Source organism: Lontra canadensis, unplaced genomic scaffold (genome assembly GCF_010015895.1).
Source record: "Lontra canadensis isolate GAN:19392208 unplaced genomic scaffold, GSC_riverotter_1.0 scaffold208, whole genome shotgun sequence".
NCBI classification, from domain to species: domain Eukaryota; kingdom Metazoa; phylum Chordata; class Mammalia; order Carnivora; family Mustelidae; genus Lontra; species Lontra canadensis.
The window spans coordinates 69,802-85,770 of NW_022631202.1; the positions used below are offsets into that span (position 1 = coordinate 69,802).

Here is a 15,969-nt window from a genome sequence, read left to right on the forward strand (position 1 = left end):
GCCGAACATCTCTGAAAGGGTTTAATTTGAATTTTTAATAAAAGAGTATTTTTTTTTCTTAAGTTGAGGTGTTTTATGTATTACATGGATGTAATACATCTCTCATTTGTATAATTCTAGGTTAGGAGCTCCGATTCCGTATAACTGCAGGAGTAGTTTGAATGGAGTAATAAAGGTATTTTACAATTTTACATGATGTTCCCAGCGTTTTGTTGGCATGATTTGCCGGGGCTAATAAAAGCTTGTGATTATCATATAAATGCTCTCCCCACTCCTCCCGTGTGTGTGGGTTCAGTCCCCTCCCCTCCCCACCGCCACCCTGCACCTCGCTATCTGGGCACGGCAGAGAGAGGGCTCTGGTCCCAGAGCCCACCTTCCCAGCGTGGCTCTGTTTCCTGCAACGTGAAAAGCCCATGTCCACAGGAAGGAACCGCCCTGCCCTGAGTCTGAGTCTTCCCCACACCTGCCTCCTACAGGGCTCAGGGCCCTGAGGCCTCCCGCGCTCTTGCAGAAGGGAGACCGAACTCCCAGACCCCCACGAGGGTCACCAGGGGCGACCCGCAAAGCTCTGCTCCCTAATCGTTTCCAACACCGCCTTCGAGGAGAGAAGCTAACCTCACGTGAATGTTTTCCTCTCTTTCGTGTTCTTTTCTCCGGGAAAATTCTGTCCACGCAGCCTCTGAGAAAGAGGGCTCCCTGCTCTCCAAACGCCAAAGTTCACTAAAACTCCCCTGATTTACGGGCAGCTTCCGACTGCCAGCACCTGGCAGACACAGCAACCGACTCAGTCATAAACAGATCGCATACAATTTAATTTTAATGTGCTCGTTAGCCGTAGCACATTTCAGACAGAATTGTGAACGCAACACAAAATTATAGCAAAAAGACAATTTTAATGCTGCCGTAGAAAAAAGGGTTATATGAAGAGTCACATAATGGTGGTTCATTGTCAACAACAAAACAGGGCACAGAGTGTGTTACAGTGTCTGTGCTGCTTACATGCCAATATTTTATACATAGGTTCTCGTATGGTGTCAGCTGTCAGTTACTTCTGCAAATTAACTGCCAAAAATGGAGAAGAACAGAATCACTTGGAGAGCCGGTAACCACGGGTTACCTTTCATAAGCCTAAAGATAAAACTGCAGTGTGGGATCTTGGGAGAATAATTAGGAAGAACAAAACAGAAAGTTACCAATCGGAAGGAAAAGGCATCCTACAATATGGAAGAGCCAGTGAGAGGGCTTATAAATTAGTGGAAGAGGTTGTGTCACAGAATGCCTCGTGACTTTTAAGCAAAGTATTACAGTACAAACATTTTAAAGGCTTTATCAATGCTTCGGAGATACAGTACAACTTCTTTTTGTTGCTGTTCCTCTTTTTTTTTTTTTTTCTCTTTTCAGATAGACTTAACCCTTTGAGCACTGAGTTTATTTTGCGCGTTCTTTGACTTCTAATAAATACCTTTAAAAATCATGTGCAAAATAGTTATGATGCCCGCCACGGATGTCGTTTCCTGCCTCGTGTATTCAAACTGCTCAAAACAAATGATAATATGATACTAATAAATATGTATAATTTAAACATGAACCTATCAATATAGATGTACTGTATAGCAAAACAAACAATCATACTTTGCTTTCAGATAATGTTTCTGTATACTTTATAAATGCTATCTGTGGTATCTTCTGTATAATTTACAATGTTTGCATGTGAAAACAAACAAACAAACAAAAAAAACCCATAGACCTTTAAAAAATGAAAAAAAAAAAAGAAAGAAAGAAAAGAGAAAAAAGAAATATACACTATACATAGGCACGGCTTATGCCCGGAGCATAGCAGGTACATAAAACACTGTTGCTATAAATGCAGGAAAAAAAAAGGTCATTTAAACCACAATCACATTTTCCATAAGAGAGTCTGAAATCTATACAATATATACATCTATGTTTCAATGTGAAAATAATATTCTTTTAAATTTCAAGGCGTGTTATACCCCTGCAGACCTGCATAAAGGGAGGTTCATATTATTAATTTTAACTAAGCTGGTAAGGAGTTTAAAAAACAGAGCTTCATACATTATTATTATTTCATTTTATTTTTTAACCAAATGAATGCAAAAGTGCTTCAAAGTACTCAGAGGGCTAAAGATGAAAGGGTGAGAAACGCCGGCCCACTCGCGCCACGTGGAAGAAGTGTGCCCGATTTCGTTATAAATGCTTAATTAAACTGTCGGTTAATGCATGCAGCTTGAAGCATCACAGGGATGCTTACAACTCAATCCCATTTACACAAAGTTCCAAACACTTACCACTGCGTTTTAACCTTCATATTTTACCAGTAACAACAGCTGATTATGCACCTCTATTAAACACTGTACAGTTATACAAAACAGTCCAGCCCAGAGTGATTCTCCGCAGTTAAAAGAAGAACGTGTGCCAAGAACAAGACAGAGGGGCCTTAAGGTGCCTGCAACCGTTCTCCCTCAAAGCAAGTTACAGTCATCCTCCTCGAAAGCAAATGCTACTGCTTCTCTAGCTCGGAAACATACAGAAGGTGGTCTTCCGGGGACTTCCCGTGCGTTTTGCTAAGGTGAAGTTTAACCGCGTGCTTGCTCGCAAAGGTCCGATTGCAAAGTTTGCACTGGTAGGAGGTCCCCAGGTCCTCCTCGGGGGAGGACGTCACCAACTTTTCCGAGGGCGACTTGGTCTGTGCTATCTGATTATTAATCTGTTCGGTGGACAGTTTAGACAAGTCCCGGAGCCGGAAGCCCAGGTGTGACTCGAGGTGACTGATGTACGTGGAAGGAGTCCTGATCTGCGACGCACAGTCATTACAGAAGAACACGGGGTGGCCGGTGTCCAAGTTTTTGAGGAACTTTGTCCCACCTGTCCTTCGCAGCTGGTATTTCACGTTGGCCAGCCAGTGGCTGATGGTGGTCATGGACAGCCCGGTGAACCTCGAGATGTGCATTCGCTCCTGGGGGCTCAGGTCTGACATGATGTACTTGCCCTCGGACGTCTGCCGGAGGCTGGCCGCGAACTGGGCCTGGAGGATCAGCAGGTGCTGCGGGTTCCAGTTTGACTGGCGGCCCTTCCTCTTCTGGGCGGGCGTCGCCTCCTCGGCCTCCTCCAGCGTGGCCCCGTCAATGTCAGACTTCTCAGAGATGCTGGAAGGAGTGGAGGACTTTGACGTGTGGCTCTCTGTCAAGTTCTTCAGCATATCGGATATATCTGACAAGGCATTCTCGCGTAGCGGCGAGCTTGACATGAATGATACGACGGCAGATGTCTTTGCCGTTGTCACCGTGGATGAGGAGGTTGCCGGGGACGTGGACGTGGGTGACAAAAGCACTGAACCCAAAGAGCAGCCCTTGTCACTCTTCCCTTTCGTCAAGTCTATGGGCTGGTCGTTGTTGACGTGGTAGAAATAGCGGTCGAGGTGGTCCGCCTTCTTGGGCTGGAGGGGCGGCGGGGTGGCCACGGCCGCCTTCTCGGCCAGGCTATTGCTCATCTTGAAAAGCATGCTCATGGGGTCGAGGGCGGGCAGGGAGGGCTTGGCGGCCTTGCCCAGGTGGATGTTCATGACCGACTGGAGGGCACTCAGGGGGTTCACGAAAGGCTGCTCGGGCGGGTGGTCGGTGATGATGGCCGTGCTGCTGCTCAGGCCGCTGCTCATGGCCTTCACCAGCTCCTTGCCATTCTCCACCGGCTCGGCCGGGGGGCTCCCCTCCTTGCACCCGTCCCGCTGGGGGCTGGGGCTGCCCTCCTGGCTCTTGAAGCCGCCATCGCTGGATGCCTCCATCTTGATGGGCTCGCTGACATCGCTGCTGCACGGGGACGGGGTGGCCCGCTTCGGTGGAGACAGCTTACCCTCCGGCTCCTTTAGCTTCTCCTCCACTTTGGCAACTTTCTCCGTGACTTTCTTCACCAGCTCCTCCATGGCGTGGAAGTTGGTCTTGGGCATGGGTGAGGTCTGGCTGCTGGGCGGGGAGACCAGGGTCTGGTTTTTCGTGGGAGACACGATCTCGCTGTTGCCAAACATGGGTTTCAGGGGCGCGCTCTTCCCCGAGGAGCCCAGGGACAGCTTCATCATGTTGGGGAGCTGGTAGGCGGCGTGGATGCTGGGGTAGCCCCCCCAGCTGGGGGTGCCGTTCTGGGCCTTGTTGATGGCGGACGTCACCGTGTTTTCCAGGGACTTGAGGATATCCAGTCCCCCCTTGGGGCTCTCCTCGAGGTCGTTCTCTGTCAAGTAGTGGTACTTGGAGGAGATGTCATACTTCTCCTCTTCCTCGCAGGGCTTCTCCTTCTCCTTGGGCTTCTCGTCGGCGGCCGCCTTCTCCTTGTCGACCTCCTTCTTGACCTCCACGTTCAGCTTCGGGGAGACGCTCGCGGGGGTGTTGGCGGGGGACGTGAAGGTGGTGGCGGCCAGGGGCACGGATTGCACCTTCTCGTCCAGCAAGGTGGTGATGGTGGGCGTGACGGGCGTCTCCATGATGGGCTTGCCCTTCTTCATGGCCGAGTTCGTGACCTTGATGAAGTGGCCGGTGACCATCATGTGGGCGGTGAGCTCCTGCAGCGTGTCATGGGAGCTGCCGCACTCCATGCACTTCAGGATCTGGGACTTGCGGGCTTCAAAGTGCCAGGCGTAGCTGGCCCCGTTCTGGTGGCCATACCGGTTATTTGGTGTGATGTAGGGGTTGGAGTTCTTCTGAAGCACGTCGTTGGTATCCGCCATCGCAGCCTTGGGGGTCCCGCCCGTGGAGTCTGGGGAGCTGGGCAGCTCCAGCTCCAGAGAAGCTTTCTTCCGCGCGGCGGGGATGATTTTGGCTGCGACGGGCGTGACGGGTTCCTTCAGAGGCACTTTTTGGTAGTGTTTTGTTTTGATCATGTGGACACTCAGGTCCTGCAGGGACTCGAACGAGTGGCCACAGTACATGCACTTCAGCACCTTCTGGGCGTCCTCCTTGCCCTCCATCTCCAGCAGCGAGCGCTTGCGGGGCTTGGACCAGCGCTTGGGGTTGTTGTTGTCCGTCTCGTGGTTGTCGTCGCGGTAGTGCCCGGTCTCGTTCATGTGCACCGTGAGCTCCACCAGCGTGTCGTAGGCGGCGCTGCAGTCTTTGCAACGGAACTTGCTGGCGCCCGTGAAGATGGAGCCGTAGAGCTTGCTGCTCTGCCGGTAGAGCTGCACGGTGCTGAAGAGGCTGGGCTCGGGCAGCACACGGCTCTGGGACACCTGCTGCAGCGTCTTGGCCATGGCGCTCTGATGCCAGTCGAAGCTCCCACTGCCGCAGCTGCTGCTGCTGCTGCTGCTGCTGCTGCTGCTGCCGCCGTTGTTTTTCTCGGACGAGGGCTGGTGCAGGTTGAGGTGCAGGTTGGACCAGTACGAGTTGGACAGGAAGTTATTGTACACGGCCTTCATCTGCTCCAGGCTGTCCGACACGGTCGTGTCCTCCAGGGGGACGGCCGTCTCCTTGCTCTCCTCCTCGTTCTTGATGGAGCCACTCTCGAAGTCGGCCATGCGGTCGCTGGTCTCGCTGATGTGCGACTCGCTGTCCATCTCGTGGCTGGAAAACTCAGCCGCCGGGGAGTTCTGGTAACTGGGGCAGGCCTTGCTGAGCTCCTTCTCGGGGCACATGTACTTGGCCGAGGGCTCCCCATCTACCGTGCTCTCCTCGGGGTCTAGGTCCTCTTCCACTAGGGCGGCGGCCTTTAGCTCCTCGGAAACATAGGCTGCCGCGATAGCAGGTGCGAAGGCGGGGCGGGGGGGAGGGACGACAGAGCCCAGATGGGGACGAGGAGGGAGGGAAAGGAAGGAAGGAAGGAAGGAAGGAAGGAAGGAAGGAAGGAAGGAAAGAAGGAAGGAAGGAAGGAAGGAAGGAAGAAAGGAAGGAAGGAAGGAAGAAAAAAAAAAAAGCGTTAGTAAGGGCTGAGCTTACCTAGAATATTTTCTCGACTCTCAGGAAAATGCAGCAAAGAGGATGGGCCCATGGATTTGGAAAAATTAAATAGTTAAAACAGGGTGTTTCTTTGGAGCAAAGGAAAAAAAAAAGTCTGCTCTTCAAACATAATTTGCCACCTTATTCTTCTCAAGGGGCAACAGCTTGAAATTAAAACTAAATTTGAAATTAATGAAGCACATTCTGGAGGTGGCATTCATTTCTAAAGTAATAAATTACTTGTATCAACCTCAGAGACAGCAGTTCCTGTCTGTCAATTAATATGTCTTATGCTTCTCCTACCCCTAATGCATTTCTTAACAGACAGATTCACAATTTAAATTAAGCAAGCATTTTTTACTCATTACATTTTTGAGCCTCAATCTTTAATAAATATAAAGTACGAAAACATCAATAAAATTTTTACGAAGTAAAAGGAAAGTACATCAATTGCAATAAATTAAAAACAAGGTTTTGCGGGTTTTTTTTTTTTTTTCTTCCTTCCTTTCTTCTGGAAACGCAGCTCTTGAAAAAGCTTATGGTAAGTTTTGCTACCAGGGGCTAGGCACTGGTTTGTTCCCGACGGGACAGGAGACCCCGACCCAGCCCTGGCCCCATCCTCCGTACGTACACTCAGCCGCGCTCTCAGCCACCTGCACACACACTATCCATGCAGAATTATGTCAGAACAAGTTCAGGAAAATTGGTATGCGGTGCTCATTCCTGCTGTATAAATATATACAAGACCTTCCAGTGGACCTTACAAATGTCAAAGTGTTTGCTCTTAAGACTACTTTGTCAATATTTACTCAGCATAAGCTTCATGGGCATCCAACAGGGATCTCGTCTTTCTGGAAGCAACGTAACTGGGGATGTAAATCCAGTGTGCACTTCCCGGGCAGGTGGAGGGCAGGGCTGAGCAGCTCTGGGTTCTAGAACAGCCACATCCACAGGCACCAAGCCAAGAGAACAGTCATGTTAATGGAATAAAGTTTATGTGAGTTTTTTTTTTTGGTGGGTTTGATTTTTTTTTTTTTTCCGTTTCCTTGCATCTGGTGATTTAGGTTGTTTCTTACCAGACCTCGCCTAATTGGGCTGGTCTTTGTGAACAACCAGGCACAGTGAGCAGGAAAAGGGACCACTTCCCGTCCGCTTCTCAATATGTCTGCATATTGAAGGAAGCCAGTGGCCGCGGGTGTTTGGTGGCCAGGATGATGGAGGGCAAATGGTCTGGCCGACCCAAACAGAATCAAACCCCAGACAAACTCTCAGAAAAGAAAAGGAAGACTCGTTTGTGGAATTTACTTCCAGAATTTTAAAGACTTGCCTCCTACCAATTTGACACCAGGAAAAGCAACAACAACAAACAAACAAACAAAAAACAACGAAAAACAGTGAAGTGACCCAAACAAATAAAATTCCCCAGAAGACACATAGATAGTTCCCCTCCCTTGCTCTTCCATGCTGGTCCGGTGTGATTTTCTCCTAGTCCTAAATCTCCCTTTGGGCACCAAGAATTCTAACCTGAGGCCAGAGGGACATCACAACACTGAGGTGAGTGGAGCTGGTGTCCCCGGGACACACAGGTGTGTGGGTTGCCACCATAGGGATACGTGAATGCCAAAGTGAGGGGCAGGTGTTTGAGCCGCGGAATGACCTTCACAAGTGGGTTGAGAGGGCCCCGCTCAGGTCAGCCGACATATGAGGTGCCAGGGTGGGCCTCCAGCTTGAGGCCCTGCTCTTAGAGATGATGCATGAAAATGGCAAACAAGCTTTCTCTCCGGCTGGGGCCAAAACAAATGGGAAAAACCCTGCGCTGGGCAGGGGAGGCTCCTCTGTGGGCCAGGGTGGGCCAAGGTGAATGCCTTTCTGGGGAAAGGATTAGGATAAGAAAAAGGAAAAAAAAATCTCCGTCTCTCCCAAGGACCTTCCTTCACCCATAGAACATCCTGGAATGTGGCTCTCAAACTCCAACAAGGCTGGCAGGTCTAGGGGGAGAGCAGTCAGCAGTGAGTAAAGGGACCAAGAGTCACCATTTGGCTGCAAGTGCCCCAGTGTTAGCAGGAAAGTTTTGTATCCCAAGAATCCTCTCAGACCCAGGCAGACCCGGGCAGGTGGTCGCCCTAGCCTGGGACACACATCGTGAGCTGGTCAGAGCGTCTGGAGAGGGTCTGCATTTCTCTAGGAGAGGGGCTAGAGCAGGGTGATCAGACTCGGCCCACCATCTGCAGAGACGCCCCAGGGGCCCAGATGTGTAACATTTCCAACCAAGGGCCGCCATTCTGAACTCCCGCCATTCTGAAGGGAGGAGGAAACCACATGACCTACATCCCTCCGGCTGAGATGCAAGGAGAAGCCTGGTCCTGTGGAAACAGATATAGACCCTAGATCCCCTTCTCCCCTGACAGTGGTCCTCTGAGCCACAGCCTGAAAGGTGAACCCACACTCGGGGCACTTTGCTCTCATTATGGCTCCCACAGAATGAAGTGTGCAAGAGGCAACGATCCAGAAATGGCCCAGCTAAAGCAGCCATGGGAGGATGCCGGGCAGCCAGAAGAAGCTGGGGCCAATGGCAGATGCAAATGCTCCCACTGTGGCATGCAGACCACAAGCTGAGAGAAAAAATCTCGCACCTCTGTCCAGTCATCTCCCACCCGGGAGCATCGTCCCCCACCGCCCCCCAGAAGGCCTTAGCACCATCTGGAGCACCCCCACAGCACCACACTAATATGAACAGCCCCTGCCCCACGCAGGGCCCCCAATGCCTCCAGTACCCTCCAATGCCACCCAGCCCGATCAGAATGCCACCAGTCTGATGACTGCAGAGGAAATCCGTATTAAAAGAAAAGTAATCTGCACTGAGGAAAATTAAAAAGCGTCAGTGCTGAGAGGTGCTGGGTCCTGGGAAGACCCGGTGTCACCCCATACACCACCCCTGGCCTCATCACAGTTTCTGAGGCTCCCGGGAAGCACCCTTGCTCACAGCCGCACCAGGGACCATGGCAGCTAGTCAGACCGTCTCTTCCTTTCCTGACCTGGCAGGGAGGACTATGTCCTGAGGCTGAGCCTCAGACTTCCGCCCGTCGGTCCTTCCCTCCTCCTTAAAATAAAGGTCAGATCACGAATCGTTCTGCTCCCTCTCGCAATCCTCGCCGTCCTCCGGGAGTATCATGCCCGCTCTCGTCACTAAACGTGGTGGGAGGGGAGAGGAGCGCGGAGCACGGGCATTCGGGGTTAAGAGAAGGAAAGGGGCAACCGCTCCACAAAATCGAACTGGGGGCCCACGCACACCCAGAGAGGTGGCGCCTGCTGAGCACGGCACGGTATCTCCTTCCTCCAGGCCTCAGTTTCTCCCTCGATGTGAGACATGGCGTTGTCCTCTTCCTTACTTAATGGCTTTCCTGGGAAAGGGGTAAGCAGAGGTAGAAACACGCTCACCCCTCCAAGCACAGGCTCTTCGGGAACACTCAGCCGAGGCGCTTCTCAGCCCTTTCTTCTCCGGACTAGAAGTCTCTAGACTTCTCTCCGACTCGGGTACAGTTAATGTCCTGGTCAGGGAAAGGGGGAGGGGAGGCTGGGTGTCTCCAGTCAGTCAGAGGAGACAGTGGGACGTCAACTGGGGGGCAGGTAGGCTGGGTGAGAAGCGGGTCTCCGTCCCCACCATGCCGGCCTGCAGGGAGGGGCCTCTCCTCCCTGAGGGCCAGTGGCTGACACCATCCACTAGCCCGACCTGACAGGGAATCACGCAGAGCCTCAGGGAGCTTGGCCACTGTGACCCGTTATGTGAATTCTTTGCTGCTGCATAACGCTCTGTATGTTCTTATCTGATTTGTCCAAGGCAAGGGCTCCAGTCCACGTTGTCCCAGCTTTGCACACAGTAGGTGAGCAATAGGTACTCACCGTCTCCTTTGGAAAGAGTAGTTGGAGGTCACATCCAGCAGAAAGAGGCTTGTGACCAGCCTTTGTAAGAGGGTCTGCCCCTCCTCCTATGCCCTGGGTGACCAGCAGCACCCATCCTCTCCTCTGGGAGCACCCCCGCTCTAGGCCCTCCCATCTATTCCCCATGAAGAGGCCATGGATCCTCATGTCCTTTGTTCAGCCCGTCATGTTAACCCCCACACCAGCGCTGCAACCAATGGCCTCAGTGACTTCCCATCTGGCTTGGAAGAAAACTCAAATGCCTTAGAGCAACCCTGAAGTCCTCCCTGTCTTGGCCCTCCTTCCTCCCCAGCCCAGCAGCTTCTAGAATGTGCCAAGAGGCCTCTCACCATTCACTGTGTACGGCGGCCTCCTCTGCTGGAAACCCCAAGGCAGATGCACACAGGTAAGTGAGCCAGTGCCCCCTTCCCTGGGCCACAGGTGAGGGGTAATGTCCAGGGACCTCACTGACCCCAACTTTTGTTCACTTAGACAGTTCTTCTTGTTATAAGGCACATCACTGGAATTACCTGCTTACAACCAAACATTCCAGGACACTCAGACAGACTGTCAGCTTCACCAGGTCCCACCCGCCCCTGCTCCCAGCGTCTGGAGCAATCCTGTTTTTCAGCATGTAGTAGCCATTCAACACATCCATGGAAGGAATGAACGAATGAACACCATAGATGACTCCTTCAAACCTCCCAATCGTTGCCCAAACATCTACGGGGATCCAGACTCCGGCCAGTCCCAGAGCAGAGCAGATGTGCTGGGGTCCAGTCCAATTTCCTGGACCAGCTCCCTCTGCGTGTGATGACTTCATGGGGAAGCGCCTCTGGGATGCAGGGACAGGATGACAGCCCACACCCAAAGTCCGCTCTCCAGGAAGGCGTTCTCATAGCTCTTTGCTCTTGAAAAAATGAAACTGAAAATTTGCTGCCTGGCGGCTCCGGTGGTGGAGCTGGGGGACTCTCATTCAAACCACGTCAACAGCTGTAAAGACTCAAAAGACACGCGTGGGAGTGGAAGCCAGCGAGCGAGTGAGGGCCAGATGGGGGCCTCGTGTTTCATTTTCCCCCAAGTGGCTCAGTGGAAAAAAGTTCTCTCTAAGAGGTGAGCCCTTCCAGATCTGCTGCCGCTGATTGCCTGTGTACATCCTCCCTCTCTATCCCCACAACGAAAAGCAAATGCTTAAAGCAGCAGTGTGGCAATCCGTCTCTCCAGAGCTCAAGGCCGTGGGCATATCTGGGGGCAGGGGAATGAATGGCAGGACTTCATTCATGCAGAACCGGAGGGGACTCTGGGGTAGAGACGCATGTTCATGGGACACCAAAGCCGTCAGGATTATAGGAGCTCCCTGCAAACTCCCATAGCCCAGGACCCCTGGAACATCAAGGAGGCAAACCCATGGTCGAGCCTAATACGCGCATGTCTGTGAACCATTTTCCCATTCATCACACTTGACCCTTTCCACGGTCCCAGCAGGTGGATTCAATGATTCCTCATTTATGCTTCAGGAAGCTGGAGTCCTGACGATTTAGGGGGGGCACTAGCAAGCCTTCCGCTGAGACTCCACGGGAGTCAGTGCAGGTTTCAAGGGCATTTGACTCCATTCCTGGGAGAGGCACACAGAGGGTGTGGCGCGAGGGCCGTGCTCCCGGGACATGGAGCAGGCTGCAAGTCACAGCCTTCCCTGGCTTCCCATCACCAGGGATTCCATGCCTGCCCCTCCAGGAGGGTCCCAAGTGCTCCTGCTTCCCGAGACGTGGCTGCAGGGACAATGGACGTGTCCAAGGGGACGATGGATGTGTCCAAGGAGTGAAAAGCCAGACCACCGGGTCATCAGGTGGGGAGACAGCAGCTCCCTCATTAATATTTATTATCGTCATGAACTAAACTTAATCACTAGGTAAGAAGAAATTAATACATTTGACATAAATATAAAAGAGTAAGCTGGGGCATCACGAAATTCATTTCTGGGTAAATGGGAATGACCTTCACCACACATTTGTGAATCTCTCCCAAAAGGAGGCGAGGAAGGAGTCGAAGTGTGCCTATGGGTCTGTGCTCTCCAGCCACGGGGGCTGTGGGCACAGCAGGGGTGCAGGGGGCGCCAGCAGGCAGAGGGTTGAGAGGGAGAAGGCACGGCTGCACCCCTGCTCCCAGAGGCAACGTCACCATAAATGGTCCTGCCGATCTGCACATTTCCTGGGCTGCAAGGAAGGTTTGGAGGTAAGCCCTCTGTTTTCAACTTCCGGAGACTCCCAGGAGGGAAGGACTTTTGCTTCCGAAAGCTCCCTTAGACTCCCCTCCCCCCACCCAGTGTGGGTAACCTAGTATTCCCTCCCCCCTCACCGTCCCACCCTTTCAGCTCTCTAGTAAGGGCAGTGCAGAGGAGTCCCTCCTGTTGCCCATGAGATCCTGTCACTCATCCATGGGGCAGCCTGGGCCTGGGACAGAGACAGAGAGGAGCAGATGCAGGCGGAGGACAGACACTGTCCATGTCCAGAGTCCTGGGTTGAGAAGGGTGAGGAGAGGAAGAGGGGAAGAGCAGAGAGAGGAGAACACTGGGAGAAAGATGGGGGAAGGAGAGAAGAATCCACTAGGACTGGGGTTTGGGGGAGACAGAGACAGAGAAACAGAGAGGGATGTGGGAGAGACAAAGAGGCAGAGAGAGACACAGAGACAGCCAGAGCCAGAGCCACGGAGAGAGGAAGGGACAGAAGCCATTGAGGGAGTGGGAGGTAGGCGGGGAAGGGAAGTGAGTGATGGACATCTGAGGAGAGACAGGCAGAAGAGAGGACTGGGGGTGAGGATGGAGGACGGTGGGTTCAGAGACAGCCTGAGCTGGGAGTCCCGGTGCGGGGCTGGGGAGGACAGGGGCCCGGGGAGCTGCTGTGGGTCCGTGCTAAGTCTGGAGCCTCAGGCCAGTCTCAGCCTCCCCGGAGCCCTCAGATTGTCAAAAGAAAATTTCAAAAAGGGTGGTTTGTTGTTGTTGTTGTTATAAGAACAATTTAACCAGCTGAGGAGGTGATCAACAAGAAAACTGCTCAGCTGACCCTGGTGAGCACAACACCTGGAAGGCCCGCTTCTGCCCCAGAGCTGATGGGCCCCAGGGCTAGCATCCTGCCTGGTCTGGAAGCCCCGGGAGGAGCGGGCCCTGGAGGGTGGGCCTCACACACCGGACCAGCCCAGGATACAGGTGACACTGGACAGCGTGTGAAGAAGGCCGCAGGCTCTGGAACCCGGCCCTCCTGACCCCTTCTCAGGGCTACTGTGCACCTGCCCTCATAGCCAAGGCTAATCTCCCTGTTCCATACATCAAATTCAAGTTCAGTTTCAAGAAACCCAAAACCCTCTGGTGAGGCCGTGAGTCCTCTCCCTGTTTTAGGATTTGCCTAGATGCAGAAACACAGAGTCACCATGGCGGGGGGGGTCTTGGCCACCTCTGAAGCCCCCCTCCCCCCACACATGGGCCCACGACAAAGCAGACTCCTAGTCATGATAGGGGACCCCGGGGAATCCCCTTCCCGGGGACAGTGGTCACCTGAGAGAAGGCCTGCTGACTGCTGGCGGCCCTGTACTGCAGGTTTTCCTGCTAGGGTGAATGACATCACAGAGAGCCCCCTGGGCCTTGGCTCCTGCTCTGCCACCTGCTGGTCCTGTGACTATGAGACTGGCGTCAGGTCCCTGAGTTCCAAGTTCTTCCCTGGGGGATGGTTGGGGAGAAGGTGGGGAGCAGCTCCTGCCACACCCACCTCCCAGGTGTTTTTGAGGAAGCAAGGTCCTCCCTGAGGAGTGAGGGTATCAGGACTCTTCCAAGTTAAAGGGAATCTGCCTTTAGGAGGGCCCCAGGGACCCGCAGGAATCATTCAGGGGCCTGTACCGGGGAGGTGGGGATGGGCTTTGGGTCTGACTCTGCTCTTGCAAATGCAGGCTTCCCAGCTTCCCAAGCTTCCCAGCTTCCCAGACCCCCAGATCTGCGGGCTGCCTTTTGGGAAAGGGGGCTATGGCGGGGGGCAGAGCCCTGCTGGGTAAGGGCTCCCACGTGGCACAGGCTCTGCTCCTTCTCCCTCTGGCCACCTTGTAGGCTGTGGTGAAGAAAGAAAGCCAGAGAGGAAGGAGAAGAAGCAGGGAGGGAAATAAAGAGCAAGGGAAGGAGGCAGAGGAAGGAACAGACATCAGAGGAGCTCGACCAAAATTAAATTCTCTGACCGAGCACGCCCACTGCCCCCAGGCCTGGGTCATCCTCAGGACCTCTGGGAAGGAAGGAGGCAGGGGCAGCACCAAGCCTGGGTCACCCCACAGCAATGTTCCCTTCTACCTGACTGAGATTCCCAGGCTCCCAGACCCGTGGGGGCGATGGTCAGATCAGATACCCTTCACTTGACACACCTACATGAACAGTGGCCCAGCAGCCTCCAGCCTCTTCTTCCAGCCCCCCGCCACCTTCTCTTGGCTCCGTCCACATCACATCAGTTCGGCCCTGAGCTGCCTTCCTCTTTATGGGGAAAGAGCTCCACATCCCCAGAAAACCTCACCTAAATCTCCCTCTGTTCGAAACACATGGAGAAAATCCACACAGACTGACCCATTTTTACACAAGAATTTCTGCTCTAGGAAGGAACACTGCAAAGCACTGGGGCATTGTGCCCCCAGGGTTATTTCTATACAGATCTCTCCTCTGTGGGTGCAGCCATGTCTGCAGCAACTGTCCGGTCTGGTGCGACTGCCTTTGGGGCCCCAAGTTACCCCCCAGATGCTCTGAGATCCCATAAAATGGGCTGCTGGGAGCCTGGGGGGCAAAGGGCAGGGACAGGCAGGGTGCCCAGCACTGGGCCGGCAACGACAGAACACTGTCACCCTCTAGGCAGCTCCCAGCACCCCGAGACTCAGGGCTCCCAAGAAGGGAAAACTCAGAATAGAGCACGTGGGACTTGCTTTTTGTGCCGAGAAAGGAGGAGATGACCAGAGGAAGGGGGGGATGGGAGTCGGCAGGGAGCTTAGGTAAATGCACTGGGTAATAATCAAGTTGATCAGATGCAGCTGTGGGCCTCTGTTAGGGTATCACCAGGCAACAGAGAGAGAAAATTGATTCCAGGAAAGGAGGACACACAGTTTGGTACCCAGGAGGTCACAATCCACCAAATCCAGCAGACAACATGAGGTTTCTCCAGCCATCCACCTGGGCGCCTAGGGTCACAAGACATCATCCAAGCCATCCGCAGTGACGGAGGTCACGGGATCTGGGGACAAGGAGACATGGCATTCGAGGATGGCACAGGGAAGACCAGGGGAGACCAGGGGCCTCCCAGGCATCCCCGCTGGGTGCCGGGGCTTCCCAGGAACCAGGATAATCCCCCAAAGGGCTCACACTGGGCCAGAGGAACGAGGAGTGCATGGCCAGGCTCTGGGGGAAGGAAATGGTAGCAGAAGTGCTAGTGGTCAGGAGTCCTCCAGGAGGCTGGCCGCGTTGGGATGACAACCTCCCCTAGATTGATTGTTCTTCCCACTAGCAAGGTCAGGAATATTAATTTCGTACAAGTTAATTTGATGTAATGTGCAAGACGAACGCTTGTTCAGTTGGGTATCACTGTGCTAATAAAGCCGCGATGCTTTCACGCCAAGAAAAGCATGGTGTTAGCTGATTGGTGCATAAGGTTGGCGTGAATCAGGGCGACGTACCCTTCAGCGGAGCCGGAGTGGCCAGGAGCAGCTGTTTCGGCCATCAGAGGCTGCTGCTGATTCTTTAGAAGGCCAATGACAGCGAGGTCCCGGGGACACCTCCCAGCTGCTGGAAGCCCCAGCATCTTCTGAGGCTTGAGCACCCAGACCGAGGTCTATCCCTGTAGATACGTCAGAGGAGATTCCCAAAGCCACACGTGGCCCTCGCGCCCCAGGGTAAGAAAGGCCCTTCTAAGGCCTTTCTGTGGATTCTTGCGGCAATGAGAGCCTCATTCAGCCATCTCAGCAGCCCTTCTGAGCAACCTCCCTCCCCTTCCCGAGACCTTCCCCCATGAGAGTGGTGGGTCAGATAACCAGGAGGCCTGGAGGTTGGGAGGCTCCCCCAGATCAGCAAGGAAGGCGAGCTCCCTCGGCTCTGAGGTCACGCTCC

At 53.5% G+C, this 15,969-nt stretch overlaps 1 protein-coding gene across 3 annotated transcripts in view; it reads right to left on the minus strand.

Annotated features, from left to right (window-relative positions):
- Positions 1-791: 791 nt before the first annotated feature.
- TSHZ3 (teashirt zinc finger homeobox 3) overlaps positions 792-15,969 on the minus strand; it is a 72,123-nt gene continuing 56,945 nt past the window's right edge. For 2 of the 3 annotated variants that reach the window (XM_032848761.1, XM_032848762.1), the window contains exon 3: positions 792-5,730. In XM_032848761.1, coding sequence (XP_032704652.1) covers positions 2,522-5,730 — 3,209 coding nt within the window. In that variant the 3' untranslated portion in view covers positions 792-2,521. Of the gene's footprint in view, positions 5,731-6,745; positions 6,906-15,969 lie in introns of those variants that run through there. The other variant, XM_032848763.1, reaches the window with a different exon arrangement.